The 18,609-nt window shown below is 34.5% G+C and overlaps 2 protein-coding genes across 6 annotated transcripts; both read left to right on the top strand.

Moving 5' to 3' along the window:
* The first annotated feature begins 593 nt into the window (after window positions 1–593).
* Window positions 594–5,022, top strand: LOC104883781 (B3 domain-containing protein Os01g0234100). 3 transcript variants are annotated; one of them, XM_048646341.2, is made up of 6 exons: window positions 594–1,650; window positions 1,747–1,794; window positions 1,910–1,969; window positions 2,243–2,368; window positions 2,493–2,699; window positions 3,872–5,022. In XM_048646341.2, exons 1-6 carry the CDS (start codon window positions 1,639–1,641, stop codon window positions 4,790–4,792), a joined length of 1,374 nt encoding a protein of 457 aa, XP_048502298.1. In that variant the 5' UTR covers window positions 594–1,638; the 3' UTR covers window positions 4,793–5,022. The 3 variants fall into 3 exon arrangements, with proteins under 3 accessions (XP_048502298.1, XP_048502299.1, XP_019102988.2); XM_048646342.2 differs by having other exon boundaries at window positions 594–1,390; window positions 2,231–2,368; XM_019247443.3 differs by having other exon boundaries at window positions 594–1,794.
* Window positions 5,023–9,112: 4,090 nt separating this feature from the next.
* On the top strand, window positions 9,113–18,433 carry LOC125498296 (B3 domain-containing protein Os01g0234100-like). 3 transcript variants are annotated; one of them, XM_048646340.2, is made up of 6 exons: window positions 9,113–9,962; window positions 14,173–14,227; window positions 14,334–14,484; window positions 14,579–14,785; window positions 16,576–16,666; window positions 17,087–18,433. In XM_048646340.2, exons 2-6 carry the CDS (start codon window positions 14,217–14,219, stop codon window positions 17,764–17,766), a joined length of 1,140 nt encoding a protein of 379 aa, XP_048502297.1. In that variant the 5' UTR covers window positions 9,113–9,962; window positions 14,173–14,216; the 3' UTR covers window positions 17,767–18,433. The 3 variants fall into 3 exon arrangements, with proteins under 3 accessions (XP_048502297.1, XP_048502296.1, XP_048502295.1); XM_048646339.2 differs by having other exon boundaries at window positions 14,196–14,227; XM_048646338.2 differs by lacking the exon at window positions 9,113–9,962 and having other exon boundaries at window positions 12,750–14,227.
* Window positions 18,434–18,609: the final 176 nt, after the last annotated feature.

Here is an 18,609-nt window from a genome sequence, read left to right on the forward strand (position 1 = left end):
TGGTGTTGATGCCAATTTTTTGTTTTTTTTTTTATTTTACTTTTTTGAAATAAAGAAAGATAATTAAGTCGAAAACCAATCATTGCTAAGTAGGGGTTTGCATCCATCCTGTACCAGACTGGAACTGGCCGTATCGACGGACCGAAATCTGATATTTTTTTGGACCGAGACTGGAGCGGAAAAATTCCGTCCTGGTCCAGTCTTGGGCTACCACCATCCTTTTTTATTGTGGCAATCCTCTACTTTTAAACACTTGTTTTCCGATTTTCATTAATAATAATAATCCTCTTTTATGCGTCGCACAATTTTCTACATAATTATTGGGTTCTTTGTCTTTATTAGTGGATTTTAGAGTTTGATTTGGTAGTATCTCCTTGTGGGAGTTTAAAGTTTGAATTTTATGATTTGTTGCAAAAATATTATTCATTTTCCTGCACTATCTACACGGTCCTAAAACTTAATCTCTCAAAACCATGTCAAAATGATAGCCAATAAAAGAGGACTTTTCTATGATTTATTGTTGTTGTCATACTGTTATAGTAATTAAAAACTTTACTTGACCAAATCATGTTGTGATTCTTCAACATCAATTGCAAATGGATCTAGGCATGGGTCGGACCTGTTCTCGGACTCGGCTCACGAAGTTTGGGCTATGACGGGTCGGAACCCGAACCCATGAGTGGCAGGTCGGGTTTGAAATTTTCAAAATTTCCTTACGAGTCTGTGGATCGGGCTCTTGCCTCTCGCGAGCCTAACCCGTATTTAATGTTTTTTTGTTTTGGTTTTTTTGGTAGTTTTAGACTAAAAAACAAATAAAAGAGGCGTTCGACCCGCGAGCCAGCCCACAGGTCATATAGGTGGGCTCGAGTCGGGTTTGAAATAAAATTTCTTGACTGTGGTAGGCCCACGACCCATGTAGCGGACAACAATTTGGGTCCGCTCGACCCGACCCATATCCGCCTATAATTATAAATGGAGTAGGACTTTGGTTAATAAAAAAATATCTTTTTCTTTTTTTTTTTTTAGGAAAAAGTTGAGACTAAAAAACAAATAAAAGAGGCGTTCGACCCGCGAGCCAGCCCACAGGTCATATATGTGGGCTCGAGTCGGGTTTGAAATAAAATTTCTTGACTGTGGTAGGCCCACGACCCATGTAGCGGACAACAATTTGGGTCCGCTCGACCCGACCCATGTCCGCCTATAATTATAAATGGAGTAGGACTTTGTTTAATAAAAAAATATCTTTTTCTTTTTTTTTTTTTTAGGAAAAAGTTGAAAAGATTTTTTTAAAGGAAAAACTCACAAAGAAAAAAAACGAAGGGGAGGAAATCAGGAAAAACTACCACCAAGGTTGGAATTTATGTCCAATCTGGCAGAGTGACTGAGTGACGTAAGTCTCCTGGGTGGGTGCTACTGTGCTAGTGTGTGCTAGAAGTTCGTTTTTTTTTTTTATCATTCTTCCTCGGAGAATAATACTCCAATTCATTTTAATGTGAAATTTTGGTGTTTTAGCTTAAATCATTTTTACTTAAACCCCAAATTTTGTCATTTTTGTGTGAGCCAACCTTTTTTTTTTCTATGACTAAAACGGCATTTTGATCTTCTGGGTTTTTTCCATCATCTTAAGCCCCCAAAACCATGAGAAACCCAGTTCGTTCTACTCCCTTAAAATTAAGCTTCTTTCTTCTTTTCTTTTTTCTCTCTTCTTCTTCTTCTTAATGTGAAATGTGGGTGCTTTACATGCAGGTTAAGAAAAATAAGTTAAGGGACGAGAAAATCAACAAGGAAAATCGTGTAAGGGTGTTTAAACTTTAAAATATAGTATATTATGAACAATGTGGTACCTAAATTCGAACTTGGCAAAAGCAATTTCAGGTTATTACAAATGGGTGATTGATTATTTTTGCAGGGGAAGTTAAAAAGGTTGAGGGCTAATAAGATTAGGAGGAAATATTTGCGTCTATATCAGGTGGGTATATATATGAATGTCATTTATACCCTTTAACTAGTACTAGTATATCTGTATATGATTATGTATTTATGTATGCAAATATAAGTTTTTGCTTTAAATGATATGATTCTGTTCAAACTAGTATAATTTATTGGGAGCAATTTACTATGAATATGTTTATCACTGTGAGTTGTGAGTCTTGTGACCATCTTTTCTTATGTTTATTGTTGATGGAGATAATTATGATTTATGACAATCTCATTATCTCATGAAACTCAGTAGCCTGGGCAGGTCTTAGGGAAATGCCGTATGGTTCAAGTTAAAAGAGTTCAATCAAAGATGATTATTGAACATCCTGCTACCATCAGTACCATGAAACAGTTGCTGGAATCGCACGTTTCGGGGGGTTACAATTTGGTTAGTATGTGTATGTGTTTATATCTTTGGAGGTGCTTTTTGATTAGGTAAATGTTACAAACTACTATGTGGTTATCTTGAGGTGCTTTCTTAATTTGGTAATTTGGTGGTCTACACTCTACAGGCACTTCCTACGCCGTTTTGTAGGGCGCATTTACCACCAAAAGATACTATTATGGTACTTGAGACAAAAACTGGAGAGCAGTATGAAGCCAAGTATCTGGCTAGACATTTTAGACTCAGTGGTGGCTGGAGAAAGTTTGCCAGGGATAACAAATTGGAAGCAGGGGATGTTGTTGTATTTACCTTAGTTGAAGCTACCAAATTCAAGGTAGTTGTTGGTTACAGTTTATCAGATTTGCATTTCTTGTTATTAAAGCTTGTTCATCTTCTTTATGATCATTGATTATTGCCATTATTTCGTTTCTGGATTATTTGGCATGATAACATTGTGGTTTTGGCAGAATTGGCACTCTGACTTTGTGTCTTTTGGGCCTTCCCTATATTGATCCAACTATATACTTGAGAAAATTATGTAATCTGGGAATCATTTTAGACCATAGTGATCCTAGATGAGGTTATCTCATTTGCCGTAATCTGAAAATCGTTTCTGGAGGCTTACACATGGGGGTTTTCAGTTCAGGAAACTAGTACAACAACAATGTAGTAGATCTGAAATCCCATAGTTAGAGTATGTTCTTTCAGTAAGTTGCAGTTTTGAATGACAGTGTTATCAACAACTCAACAAAATATGAGATGCAGTTTTACACTTTGTCAGTATCAACTGTAAGTTAGGCCTCAGGAGACTGAGAGTAATGGCACCTGTAGAGATAATGTGAATTGAAGAAGATATCATGGATGCCTTTTCTGCTTGCTTAGATAACAGCTGAAGAACACAAGAATCTGTTTGTTATCCATCTGATACTTGATAAAAGTAGCTATTTTGCTGTCCCAGTTACGCTCTAGATTTCAATTACGTTTACTGCAATCTAGTTTGACCTGTAATTCTGCACATTCAACTTAACATAATCCCATTAGCTTTGTGTGTCTATCTGGTTGGATGCAGAACACTTTCAACGAAAAACTATTTGCTATGGAAAACATTTTCTGAGGGAAAACACAACTGTAAACTGGTTTTTTCTATTTTTGGTTACTTACAAGAAAAGTTGGAGAGAAGGAAAATTGGAAATGCAGGGGGGAGGATGAATTGGAGAAGAGAAAGAGACATAGGGAGGAAAATAAGGAATGGAGAAGTTTTTACATCTGCAAGATAAATATTCCACCCTTCAGAAAACAATTTTCCATCTTTTACAAATGTAAAATAAAAAAACCACTTTTCCAGGAAAATGTTTTCCTCCCAACCAAACACTCTCTAGATGCTGTTAGAATTGGTCGAACCAAGAATAAGTTGGCAAGTAGTATAGTTTAGAAATGTAATTTAAACTCTTACAGATAAGAGTAGATTTTGCTGGATTTGGAAAATAAAACTCTGTTATTTTGTAGGTATATATCATCAGAACATCTGCTAATGAAGTTACTCTGCCTGTTCATCTCCTGAATCCCGTCAATCATGTAAAGCAAAGCGTTTCAAGCCAAACAACCAACCAAAAGCTTATTATCTATAGGAGAGGGAAAGAACATCAAGTAGCAGAAATCTACAATAGGAGAAGTCTAAGACTCAAGTTAAAAAATGCTGGAGCAGGGTCCATGTTATATCCTGGGGAGATACTTTTCAGTAATATCACAAACTTTGAAGATTTCAAAGCTATCATGCACGAGTTGCTTCAAAACCACAAGCTGCCTTACAGTACCCTGCATGATTATTATGAACTCTGTTGTAGTCAGAATGCCTTTCTTCATGCTCATCTATTGAAAGGAATCAACCCCACGTTGAATTATCAGATCATTACTGAGGCCATTAAAAGAATTATCTTCGAAACTGTCAGTATAGCCAATGCTTTAAAAACTTGCAAGCTCTCTACCTTCCTCTATAAGTGTTCGCTATGGGAAGATACCTTGAATGCCTATGAAGGTCTCGGAATGAATGTTGGCTTCCTCCTTGCTCGTCTACACCACTTGAGGAGCCTTGTTTTCAGCTTAGAAGGCGCAGCAGATCACAGGAGCCGATATAAAGAAGCATCTCATGAACGTGGACTTGCAGAAGGTGAAGTAAAGAAACTTAAACTAGTACTTGCTAAGTTAAGGAAGGTTTCTGATGACATGAAGCTTAAGCCTCTTGAGGATAAATACAGAGAAGGGAATTCCTGGCTTGCGTGTGTTCAAGCCGAGATAACTAACCTTGAAGTTTTGCTTGCGGAATTACAGAAGTTTTTCTCTCAATATGATGCTCACATTGAGTCCTTAAAGTTGAATGCGAAGAGACATGAGTTTGAGTTTCGGGAAGAACTGAGTGCCCCTTGGTGAAACACACTCAACATTGGTAATAGTATGCATTAGTATTATCCTCCTTTTACATGTTTGGTTATCCAGGAAATTCAAAGCTTAATCACTACATAGTCCAATAGTCCATACACTCTAAAATGAAGAGATTATACTGATGTTCTGCATGTCTGGTTGTTTATGTTTGTAAAGGTGATACTGTGTATAAAAGGTCCACTAATGGTAAATTTACTAACTCTATTTCTTTTGTTAAATTTGCATTCCATAATAGTGTGCGCCTGTGCGGTAGACGTGGTACTCTAACTAAACTTGGAACTTTGGAAGTTGTTGAATAAGGTGTTACTTGTTTCAACTTGCATGGTTAGGGTTTACTTTTGCTGATTGCATTTTCTTGCAAGGAACAATAAATAAATAGAAGAAGCACCGTCGGACTTTAATTGACAATTCAGTTTTCCATAGAGATGGCCACTGGTGCGGGCTGGTTTGTGGACCCTAGTGGGTTGGGTTGAGATTTGAAGCCTAGGATCGGATTTTGAAATTCACGGTTTGGGTGGGCTGGTCCACGGGCTGAAAAATCTTGGCCCACACCAGTCTGTTACTGGTTTTCACGGTTTGGGAAGCGATTTTGGCTGTTTATGGACCTAGCGGGCCGACATGAGAATTTTTTTTCAAAGTTATATAATCATTTATTATTGTTACATAAAACCTTTAAAATTATTTAAAATATATACTATTATTAATAATAATGAATAATTTCATTATTTTTGAATTTGACTGAATTATAATATATGCAATTTGATTAAAATATATACAATTTAATTAATATGTACACAATTTGGTTGAATAATTACTTGGGCTGGATTGGTCTGGTTCATGGACTGGGCTGGACCGGTTTCCTGGATCGAGTTGGGCGGTTTTAGTAGCGGGCTTTTGTGGACCGGACTAAAAAAAATGACCCACGACCTACCCACCAATTTTACAGTTCTAGTTGGGCCGAACCGGGCTTTTTGCGGGTTCAATCCACACGGCCCAAGAGGCGGGCTGGATTTGATTGGCCCGCACTGTTGGCCATCTCTAATTTTACGTTTGTGACAAATTAGGATCCCATCACAATGATCAAATAAGCTAGGATCAATAGAAAAACAACGATCAAATAAGCCAATAAGGTAGCTCTTAATTACCGATTTATTTTTATAATGTAAATGTTCTAGAATATGTTGACGTACATTACTCCTTAACAAGTGTTTTATTTTTTTTGGGTTCTCTTTCGAAAATTCGTGGTAAGATAAATTTCTTTTTTGCTGTTCTCGCACAGGGTCATTCATCTATAGGCACAACAAGCCTCAAACCCCTCTTTTCCTCCAACAATATTGAAAATTTTACTTCCAGCAAGCTAAGATTTGAACCTTGGTCTCCCATATGGAAGATAGGAAGTCATAATATCGGACCCAAGGGTCCTTGGTACTCCTTAACAAGTGTAGATAATCGACTTTCACTAACTAAAATGAAAAATTAAGGACCTTGAGTCCAATGGTATTGCTTCTTATCTCCCACATGGAAGACTAAGGTTCAAATCTTATTGGGTCTCTGGGCGAGAGTCCTCTGCCAGGACAGTCGACAGGTAAATTCTTCTTACCATAAGTTTCCAAAAAGAGGCCCAAAAAAAAAAAAAAACTAACTAAAATGAAAAAGTTGTATTTTGCAGTAATATTTTCTCATTAGCCTTTTGCGATTTTGTCCAATTTTTTTTTCTTCTTCACATAAATGGCTAAAAGCCAATAATTTTGTTTATCAAATTTTTTATAAACAACTAAGGGCCTGTTCTCCCCAACTTATTTTCAGTTCAGTTCAGTTCAGTTCAGCTCCTATAAGTTAAGTTCAGTTCAGTTCAGCTCCAATAAGTTTAGTTCAGCTCAGCTCCATTCTTTTATAATCATTTTGTTAAATATTATTATTATATTGGTATAATTTATTTTACTAATTACTCTTATTATTATTATTATTTAAATATATATCATTACTATTAAGTATATTATTATTATTATTATTATTATTATTATTATTTTTTTTTTTATTATTATTGTTTTTATTATTATTTTGTTTATTATACCTTTACTCATTATTATTACTATTATTATTAGGAGGAACATGGTTTAGGTCAAAGCACAAATAAACCCACTTTTTTTATCCCATAAACCAATCAAATCGCGTCAAGACGTTTTATGATGTAATTTTCGCGATCCAACCCAATCATTATTTTTATTACTAAATAATTTTATATTATTAAGTCTAATTATTAAAATAGTAATATTAATTTACTTTTTAGATATTATTGTTATTATATATCATCATCAAATATTAATATATTAATACAAATAATATAAAATAATTATTATTAATTATCATTATTATCATTAATTGTTATTATATTAATTTATGATTATTAATATTATTTATTTATAACTATCATTTAAAAATATCCAAAATACTATTATTATTATTATTATTATTCATTATTATTAATTATCATTATAATTATTATTTAATATTCATATTATTATTGTTTAAAATATTATTTATATATTTATTACATTCAATTTAATTCAATTCAATTCAATTCAATTCAATTCAATTCAATTTAATTCAATTCAATTCAATTCAATTCAATTCAATTCAATTCAATTCAATTCAGTTCGGTTCAGTTCGGTTCAGTTCAGTTCAATTCAGTTCAGCTCCAATAAGTTCAGTTCAGTTCAGCTCCAATAAGTTCAGTTCAGTTTAGCTCCAATAAGTTCAGTTCAGTTCAGTTATTTTATGACGAAGAGAACAAGCCCTACTACGATGTTATTCACATATATAGCATTTTTAAAGCACTACAAAAATAATATATATCACTTCACTATAAACAACTATTAATATGCTAGTACTTTAGATGTTCATTTCAGTAATAAACAATTAATCACGGGATTAATTGAATATAAGGCGAAAAAACATATGTTTATCAAATGAATTATAATTATTAATGCAACCCTAAGATATGATGTTCAAAAGGGAAAATTTTCAAAAAAAACTCCTTTTTATGACCAATTTTTTTTCCCATAAAACGACCTTTTAAAAATTTTCTTTCGAAAAACCACCTTATATAACAAATCTCTTTCAATATACTTTCATGTTACCGTCTATGAGGTTTAATCACTAGTAATCGAGTCACTGTAAATTACTTTTCTTTATTCCCCTCTTGTTTCCCCTCTTCTCTCGCTACCCCACCGGCAACAATACCTACGACGATGGTCATTTATTGATTTGTTATAAATGTAAAATGATAGTATATTGAATTTTTTTTTGTTATATAAGGTAGTTTTTTAAAAAGAGTTTTAAAAGGTAATTTTTTTCAAAAAATTTGATCATAAAAAGATAGTTTTTTTAAAAAATTTATCAGAATAAAAACAACATATTACATTTTAATAAAATTTGAATTCTTTTGTTTTGCCTCACTTTACTAACGCGTGTGTTTCTACCAAAGATTTCTTAGCCTAATGGTCAAGATTGAGGTGATGTAAATGATAGGTCACATGTTCGAATTTCCTCTCTATTTTTTTGTACTTTGTACCATTTTCGTGACTTATCTGGATAAAAAAAAAACTAAGAGGACCCTTAATGATGATTGAGAAAATAAGATCAATTACATGATCTTAAAAAAAACCTCTAAATGATGATTGAAACAAAGACCATGTGGTGATTTGAAAAAAAAATTACATGGGACGATTGAAAAGATCGATGATCAGGAATGAGACCCACCGCCTAATCTGTTAAAGCAATTTTTTTTGGGAACTCGCCAAGTCAAAGTGACTAGTTTTGGTAAAAGTTGTTAATAAATTCTTCCAAAACACAGTGTTTTGGGCCGTGGAAGTAAAAAAAAATGTTTGCCACACTAACGAGTACGTCAAAACTAATAATACGCTGCCACTTGGCACATCTGGCAGGAGAGAAAAAAACCATTAACAAATATGAAAAATGCAATATCTTTAAAAATACAAAGCTTAAAAAAAATATATCAATGACTTTATTTTTTCAAGCTCTACAAATAAAGACTCATTTTGTAATATTTTGGACAATTTTTTTCTAGCTATTTATTGATTACCTATAATTTTGCTCATTTTATATGAAATATCTTCTATTTTAACACTTCCAACAAATAATTCTTTGTGCATTTAATTTAGTTAATGATAAAAAATTCAATTATGTATTTACTATAATTAATTAATATTTTTTATTAGTTATTAATGTATATTTTATATGATTAAGAAGTAAATAATAAAAATATTGTATAATGGTCGTTAGGTGACGAGACAAAAAAAGTAATTGAGTGGGATAAAGTCATAAACAAAGTAAGAGAAAGAGAGGGGAAGGTAGGAGTTGTGATTCGCGCATACCCGGTATGTACACTGTTTGTCCGTACCGTGGCAAAGTTGTAAATAAATACAACTTTTTCTTTTTTTTTGGATTTTTTTTAAATTTTTTTTTGGATTTTTATTTACATACATTCATAATCAGATTCACATTGATCTGATTCACATTATAGTTGATCTGATTCATATAATAGTTGATCCGATTTCTCTACTTCGTGATCGGGGTTGTCTAAATTGTCATTAAGTCAACTTTTTTTTTTGTCTTTTTCCGACAAAATTACTAACATACCCTGGTATAACGGTATGGACACTGTTGGCCCATACCGAATATGCGCCAATAGTTTCTCGGGAAAGTAATTAGGATGATTTTTTACTTTTGGTTCATAAAAAATATGTTGGAAAAAATTATAAAATATTATTTTTTAGACAAAGAAAATTAGAAAAAAATAGGATAATTTTATTTCTCAATCATCAATAATAATGCTCTAACGTATGCGTTTCTTGGGTTACATGGTGTAGAATAGAATCAATAAGTACCCTCTTGGTGCAAATGTGTGCTTAGGATCTCATATTCTCATTTACAATATGAATATGTCGGCATATCACACTTATAAATTGGTAGTACACTCTACGCTGTGCTAGTGCAAGATGGCGAATACTGAATAGGGCGAGCGAGTATTGAATCAACTGTCGTGTTAGTGTAAGACTGTAAGTACTAAGAAGAGTGGCGGTGCCGCGGTGTTCCTCAAAGAACCGACGCTTTAAATCCAATTTCCTTTTTCCAGGTATCTTCTCCCCTGCTACTATATGATACTGGATTATGACCATTGCAATTTCTAAATTCCATTCTTATTGTTTGATAGAAAATTTACAACCATCTTTTGTTGTTTTTATATATTCCTTTTGATTTTTGGTTATACTTTAAACAATTGGGCTGGAAGTGGAAGATCTTAAGCATGCAATTATTCTTTTTTATCGGTACCATTATACTTATCCTCTTCCCAAGACCCAAGATTTCATGGATAGAAGATGTTGGTTCAAGTTTTGCTATTTTTATTCTACTTTATGCCAAAGTCTGTATTATAGGCAGAGCCGACCCATGGCTTGGTATGATCCACCCTTGTGCATGGGATGGGTTTGTGAGTCGATGTTTATTTCAAAACAGGTAAGGATACTCAAGATCAACCTGCCCCCCTTTATAAGATTGTGCATGGGTTTGACCTTTGGGCCTCTTGATATGTAGAGGCTGTTCGAAAAGTAGTTGTTCCGGTAGAGGTTAGCTGCTAGCGGTTGTATTAGCTTGCAGATGTTGTTAGAGGTTAGCTGTTAAAATTGCCTTTGAAACAAAAGATATAATAAGGATTTTTGATAAACGAAAACATTTTTTCTTCGGTGAGGTTCAATACATGAATCAAAAAAGCAATATTGTACAAATTGCTTTGCCCTCTTTTGGTAGAAATTATTACAGGTCCCAATTGATTGAACAACTGGATCATTGGAGTTATCGTGTTATTAGTCTATGATTTATCTTTTTAACCATAGGTATTCTTTCAGGGGCAGTATGGGTCAATGAGGCATGGGGATCATATTGGAATATGGGACCCAAAAGAAACTTGGGCATTTGTTACTTGGACCATATTTGTATTTTATTTACATATTCGAACAAATACAAGTTTGCGGGTGTAAATTCTGCAATTGTAGTTTTTATAGGCTTTCTTATAATTTGGATATGCTATTTTGGGGTCAATCTATTAGGAATAGGATTACATAGTTATGGCAGATAGTGTTCGCTGAAAGTATCTCTTGGATTTAAAAAGTAACGAAAATGAATTGCATACCTTCAAAAGCTACCTTTACAAAATACTCCCTCTATCCTACCCCTAGAAAGATCTAAACACTTGTTGAGACATGTAGTTTAAAGTGATAAGTTGAAGTGTGGTTATCACATGTTATTTGATTGAAAAAGTAGATGTGATAGGAGTTGATAGAAGTAGAGTGCGGGTCAAAGGAGTGTAAAAAGATATAACATGGTAATAGTGGGACCATGCTAAAAATAAAAATTTTCAAACTAATTAGGAACAAACGTAAAAGAAAAGTGTTTAGACCAAGGGAGTATATGAGAGAAATACTACCTCTGTTTTTATTTAGTTGCAACAATTTCTACTTTTAGGTGTTTTTTATTAGTTGCAACATTTCCCTTTTTAGGAAAGCTTTTGGGATAATTTGACTATATTACTCTTACTTCACCTACTCTTTTGAACCTGATCAGTACTAGTAGCAGGAGCAAGTGGGTCAATTATACTCTTTTTTCTCATTTCTTAAAGTTTGTGCAAAAAGGTGAATGTTGCAACTAAATAAAAACAGAGGTAGTATGTACCTTGGAGTAGGTGGATGCCTGAAAATTTTAAACTCATACTCGTAACATTACATGATACACCTTATTCTCGGTTAATGTACCTTGAATTCCATCAAATGTTTGTTTCGGTACTTGGGGTTAAATACCCTAAGATGTTCTGGTTGTTCAGTGGTTTGTCTAAATATTTTTGAAAGGGAACTCTTAAGTGTTTATTTGACATTTTTGTGTTCTTAGATTTTGGATTCTTTTATTTGAATTGAAACCAAAGATTCATCTTTTGAAAAAATTCTAATCGATACTCACATAACCATTTTGTTAGTGGAGCAAATCGTGGAAGTTTGAAAAAATTCCATATCGATGAATCTTGAAAGAAAATTGATGTTTGGAACGAACGTATATTCATGGTTTTTGGAATTTGTTGGTGATTTTTTCACTGGGCTCTCAGTATAGTTCTTTAGTACCCTGTACAACTTTCGCCTATATGAAGCTTTTAAAGTTACTTTGAGCACCAGCTTTACCAATGAATTGGTCTGGAACTTTTTAAATCGCTAGCACCGCACGAGAACACTTCTTCTCAACGAGCTCTCAGTATGAACAACTTCGAGCCATTTCTGTTTTCGGATATGAGCTTACGTCTCTACAAGTACAAGCCACTCTTTGGTCCCCAATCTGGCATGCCTCAAGCTCAGTCTAGCTCTGCCCATAACAAAGTTTAGTTGAAGTACACTAACTAATAATTATGTGCCTGTTTGATTGGGAAGAAAAAATGCAGGAAGAACTTCCTGTGAGGTAACTAGAACTTCCTCAAGTGTTCTGCTTTGCGCAGAATCTGCTTCAAAAAGAGATATATCTCAGAGTGAACGAAATCATCTACTAAGAAATTTTCTCCTAACATTACATATTACTAGAAATATATTTTCATTTAACTTTTTAATATATGATTTCTATCAATATGTTTATGGGAGTGGATCATTTTATTGACTCTAAAGATGTATCAATTTATCATCACTTCTTAGTTCTTACTTAGTTCCATTCTTGCAAGTGAAATTTATGGGTAAACTTAATTAGCAAGTCTACATTCTGCATCAAGTAAAAGTTGCACTTCTTGCATCAAACAGACAATGCCTGTGAGGCTGTGAAACTAGGGGTTCGAATAGCATTATCTATAGATATTTGAACTTTTGATTGGTGAGGTATCTACAGGAATCACCTTCAAATTCAGGCATGTTTCATTCTGAAAAGTCAAAAGTGACATTCATTTTGGGGTAGATGAAATATGAATGAGGCAAATATAGGCAATCAGACGTTTTTGCATCGCACGGCCTTGGAATTGCTTCTTTTCTTAGTTTTTGCGTTGACATTTTTTTATTATTTGGTAGTTAAAGTTGTATCAGAGTTGCAGTTAGGTAATTAATTGGATTGATGTCCCCGTATGAGTAGATTTTGTGGTTATGCAAAGTGCCTCAAATTCTTAATTTGATCTTACATTTAATTCAGGTGCTTTGTGCTGTTTGGTGTTTTGCTCTATGTAGGGTCTCCTTTGGATCAAGTCGTGCATCTCTTAAATAGAACTTGGGAATACTTTAATCACACATAAGCACTTACATAGCTTTTAGCTTATATTATGCGAAGGAGATCACTTTTTATAACTTTTAACATGTTATATTGGCACTTATCGTAACTTATTCGAATTTTGAAGTGATTGGCATATATGGAAGTACTTTTCATCGTGAATTTTTAATATCCTTATCTGAGTTAGTGCCACTAATCTGAATGTATGTCTATTAAAAGAAAAGAACAAGGCCCCTAGATAGTTTGTGGCATTTCCCAAAACTTCTTGAGAAACGTAGTTACCTAGGAAGTATAACTTCTTGTATTCTACCAAAAGACCATTTAGTGAACTCGTGGAAAAAAATTATAGTAATTTCTTTCTTTCTGGTGGTACAACTTCGTAATGGAGTTTGGTGGTTTGGTGTATAAACACTGAAATCTAACTTTCATGATCACCTTTCACTCAAATTGAGATCCTTATTGAAGATCGTACGGGATTACCTGCCAACACACCAATGAATAGCAAATTTTCTAATTTGGGTTGGTCAAGTTTAAAACTATTGATAATCATGCGAAAATTCTGATTTCTTCTTAGCTCAGATGTTTGCTTATATCGGTCATTTGTCAGTCTTCTTATAGTAAATTGACTTAACTGCTTTTCAGCGGAGATAGAGAGAGATGTGCCCTTATTATAACCTATATGTAGTCCAAGCCCAATTGTGTATGTATTGTTAATAACTATAAGTTCTTCCTTCAGCCAACTACCAGCAAAGATGGTCGACTTGTGTGTGATTCATGTTGGAAGACATAACATTCTAAGTGAACAGATAAGTTGGAAAACCTCATTTACTCTGAATCAGGAACCAGAAACCTTCTTCTCTCCTTTAAGAATTTTGTGGTCATTCTCTTATATATGACCTCTATGTGAACTTTACTTGCGTTCTTCAATTTCCTCTCAGTGCCTACAAGCTTATTTCTAGTAATCTGGGACTGTGAGTCGATTAGTTTTTGCTAATAGATGGGAATATTTATTTTTGCGTGAAATAGATGGCAATATTTTGAACATCCTATTCAACCTCTTATGACAGACGGATGAATGTGTACTTTGCAGGGGTTGTGACATCAGCACAGCATGCCCAAAAGGTTGTTCGGATTGTCCAGATGATATCTTTTATATTTCATTATCAGATGTCTCTGGATCTTGTTTGTAGTGCAATTTGTGACATAATTGTTGGCTGCTTACTTGAAGATTTAGGCTAAACGACAATCAGGAAAATGCTCAAGGAAAAATTCAGTCTGTTTTTTCTCAAGCTGAAGAGATTAGGTCCAAATTGGATCCGAGATATCCAAGCTTCATTAAAGTTATGCTGAAGTCACACGTTACTGGTGGCTTTTGGATGGTTAGCATTAGCCTGATATGTGCAAATTCTTCATTTGGCTATTGCTGATGTGAAGGACCTAATCATTTAATATTTTGAACTTGTGTGGGTACAGGGACTTCCTGCATCATTTTGCGAGAAACATTTACCACTTAAAGACACTTCCATTACATTGGAAACTCAAAGTAAGAAGCTTTATAAGGCGAAATATCTTGTGAGAAAGGCAGGATTAAGTGGCGGGTGGAAAGGATTTGCTATTTGTGAAAGGTTGTTTGTAGGAGATGTTCTTGTGTTTCATCTAGTATCAGCTGCCAAGTTCAAGGTAATCTTTTTAAAAGCATATCTTATTGTTTCCCTGTGTGTTCTTGGCACTTTTTATTCCTGCAAAGGTTGTGCTTGCTACTCTTTTAAGGACTTTGTTAGAGCTGGAGGGAAATGAGACATATCAACAAATCCTATCATGAGTTTTCATCCTAAATCCAATTGGCAATAGGTGGAATAGTTTAATAAACAATGTATATATAGGAGTTTGCTTTACCAAGAAAAAAGCTAAAACTGGTGTAACAAATTAGTTGTAGAAGATTAAGAAAGGGTACAAACTAGTTAGAAATCTGAATAATGTTGTAATGGCCGAAATCGAATCATCCGGGCTTGGGGTGAATGGTGATGGGCTTGACACATGCAAGTTGGCGGGAAACACAAACACACAGAACGAGGAGCAAAGTACATAGGATACTCAGTTGACACATGGAATATCGGTTGCTTGTTAAATTATTTAATTGCATGGAAGTAGGACACTCTTAAGAGTTGTGAAAGATGTTCTTGGTGGAAAAATATGTAAATGAACGATCTTACTGAATCAAATTGGGTCCAACAATCAAGATCCCAATTCCCAACTTGTGCTTGAGATGCGGATAATCTAAGGGACATTCGCATGCAATACTCGTCAGTTTGAATGGCGTTGTGAACACAAACTTCTCCCCGGGAGGATAGATGAGGTAATTTAGTTTATTTAGGTGAAGGTTGCTCCATTGGGACGTGTCCATTAATAAACATCTGTTGTTCGTTATTGCCAATAAGTAGTTTGAGAATTCGGTATCATATGCCTAAGGGGGACCCTCATTATAGCCCATGTAAGGCTCTGTGTGCGAAAAAAGTAAGCGACAATAGAATGTTTTGTCCGTCTTTACATTACAGATATAGGATCATCGAACTCTGTCACATTCATCAAATCCTCTTGAAGGAATCGTTTATGAAGAAAAGAGGCTCTGAACCACTTTTAAGAAATGGAGAGATAATCAGATGTGGAAATGAGTTGCCCTAAGCTAAGTTTCTGGCTAGTTCAAATACGCTGAGTTCAAGGTCAATAAATTAAATAATTAAGTTCAACGCTGATAAAGGCTACTCAAGTTTAATTGACAATTACATGAAGTTTTCGTAAATTTAGATAAGTTCAGCTAAGGGCCAATCAATTAAGTTTAAATAAGTCGAGATAGATTCAGAATAGTGAAAATCAGGTGAAAAGAAATAAATTGAAACTCTTACTATGGTAACATGGTGGGATCCTTGACTTTTATGACATTCCTCCATCATACTTCTCATAGATAGCTATGGTAAGTGAATGTTCAAGCTCAAGGAAATTTAATCATGAGAGTAAGAATTCTCTCGATGGCAATTATTAACACACTTAAAAATCACTTAAGATTAAGGTACTAAGAAGATTATAGGATTGATTTTCTAGAACCCAATCACGCATTCATGCTTTTCTTGGTAAGACCTTTAAAAATCAAAAGAGCATGAACGCTACAGGGCAGGCGTTATTGGATCAGCATACGGAGAGACAATGAATCTCATCCTCATTAAATTTGAGGCATTTCTTTTTGAAAGAAAATTTACTGTCCCTTCATTTGAAGTAAACTATTTGTCCCAGAATATAAGAAGGTTGAACAAAGTTTTAACCGTAACTCAATACCTCTAAGCCCTAGCATAAGCAGTTTTGAGTTTTTACCAGTTATCCTGACTTCTATAGGCATTTTTGCTTTTGCGTACACTTGGCAGCTGAGAAGCTCAGTTTTTTTTTTCGTTCTTTATACTTATTAAGATCCTTTGTAGGTCTACATAATAAAAGAAAATAACTTGACTGAGGTAGTTGGAGCTCTCTCTCTGCTAAATATGAATATTCGCGGTGAACAAAGTGATCCTGGTAGGTTCATCTATGCTTTTTATCGAATTATTTAGTATTGCATCCGTCCTATGATAATCTTCCTGTATTTATTTTGGATTGTCGTAAATGTGTCAGTCTTACCTACCTCAGTAAAGAGAATCACCCTTCAAAATGTTGCGGGTCCTACTTCCTCTTACTATGACCTCGACCCATCACATTAACTCATTTTTTCTCACAACTCCAATAGATTTTCTTTCTACTTTTAGTTGTTTTTTCTCCATATAACCACATTTTGGCTCGCATCTTACTTATTTCCTATACATGTGTAACATAGCCTCAGTAAGATACACATGGAACAAAATAAGTGCTGTCTAAAGTCTCAACAATAAGGGATGTCCAAAGTTTCAACTTTTTCTGATGAAATTAGTTCTGTAATTTTATGTTTATATATGCCTACAGGAATCGGCAAGGGTAAAGACTTCCCTGAAGTTGATCAGAGTACTATGCAGTCACCTAAAAAATTAAGAATCAATAATACTGAAAGCTCATCTAGCCTTGCTAATAGTTTCCAGATATGTGACGTTACCGCTCCAAGTTCAAACACTCTCTCGACATTTGAAAACTTTAGCATTGTCATCAACAACTTGCTAGACTACGAGCTTGCTGATAATATCCAATGGAGCTACTATGAACTGTGTTGCAGCCAAAATGGGCTGCTCCATGACCATCTTCCCAAATGGATGAACCATATATTGGTCCAGGGAATCATAATCGAGACTGTTACCATTGCAGATGCACTAAGGCAGTGTGAGCTCTCAACTTCCAAGGATACATTTGTACTTTGGGACAAGACTCTGAATGCCCTTGAGCTTCTTGGCATGAACATTGGTTTTTTGCGTGCTCATTTGGACCGTCTTCAAAAAATTGTGCATGATCCAGAGGTAGCCACATTTAGACAAAAATGTTTGGAGCTATGTTCTGAAAATGCCCGTTCTAAAGATAAGATCAGGTGTCTTAAGGAAAAACTTGCTGAAATGAAGATTATGCATAATAAACGTGGTGCTGATATCGAGAATCTGAAAGCAAAGGTTGAGAATCATGAGCTCAAGTTTCAGGAGCAGGTGCATGCTTTATGGTGAATCATGAGCTCAAGTTTCAGGAGCAGGTACGCGCCTCATGGTGATGATCGACTTGTTTTTCCAAAAAAGATCCGGGAAGCCATACTTAGTAACGGAGAACTATAAATGCCCGCAACCTTGTCCAAAATTTTCAAAAACTTGCCAGGGAGTGGACAAAAAATCTGATCCCAGGTAGTGGACTAGAGTTGTATATTATGGTAATGTCAGTAGTTGCTTTCTTTTCTTTTGAACAACCAAAGTATCCCGCCGCTGACGATAGTGACTAATTTCTTCGCCTCGGGTGCTCAACTTAAGGGTGAAGCGTTGGCCGAAAATCTCTCCATTCCAAAGGTTGAAGATCAAACCCCTGCTCAATAGATTAAGGGATGAAGTGAGCAACTAAAATGCTAATACCACTTACTTGGTTATGTCAGTAGTTGCTTACTTGTTCGAAATGCATCCCTGTCTATATCATCTATGGTCTACGCTATTGTTATTTTGCATCGCTTTTCCACTGATTAAATAGGTCTAGAGTAATGTGTATCAGTTCATGTATATATGTATGTTTCTCAGTATGAAGAAACAATTTAGTATGATGTGCAATATAAAACCCGTCAGGAGACTATTGGGTATTGCTTTTCTGGAAATAAATTTGGTACCTACTAGAGAAGTAGAGATATTCATTTCACATGTTATTTTGTTATATTGTCTCGATAATTTTTCAGAATATTGATTTGTAATTTTTACTGTATGATTAATGTTCAAAGTTAAGAGCTGATAAACATGCTAAGTTTATATAACAAAGTCTTATTTCATTATTTCTCTATGATTAGGGTAGATTCTTCAGATTGACAATTTTTTCAA

The sequence above is a fragment of the Beta vulgaris genome, chromosome 6 (genome assembly GCF_026745355.1).
Source record: "Beta vulgaris subsp. vulgaris cultivar EL10 chromosome 6, EL10.2, whole genome shotgun sequence".
Classification (NCBI taxonomy): domain Eukaryota; kingdom Viridiplantae; phylum Streptophyta; class Magnoliopsida; order Caryophyllales; family Amaranthaceae; genus Beta; species Beta vulgaris.

Excerpts from the sequence above, each read along its gene's own strand:
- LOC125498296 (XM_048646340.2), top strand. Across the intron at positions 14,485-14,578 it reads TTACTGGTGGCTTTTGGATG|GGACTTCCTGCATCATTTTG; the intron begins GTTAGCATTAGC and ends GTGTGGGTACAG. Across the intron at positions 16,667-17,086 it reads CGGTGAACAAAGTGATCCTG|GAATCGGCAAGGGTAAAGAC; the intron begins GTAGGTTCATCT and ends ATATGCCTACAG.
- LOC104883781 (XM_019247443.3), top strand. The coding sequence starts at position 1,726 with ATGTGGGTGCTTTACATGCAGGTTAAGAAAAATAAGTTAAGGGACGAG. Across the intron at positions 1,795-1,909 it reads AAATCAACAAGGAAAATCGT|GGGAAGTTAAAAAGGTTGAG; the intron begins GTAAGGGTGTTT and ends TTATTTTTGCAG. Across the intron at positions 1,970-2,242 it reads AATATTTGCGTCTATATCAG|GTCTTAGGGAAATGCCGTAT; the intron begins GTGGGTATATAT and ends TAGCCTGGGCAG.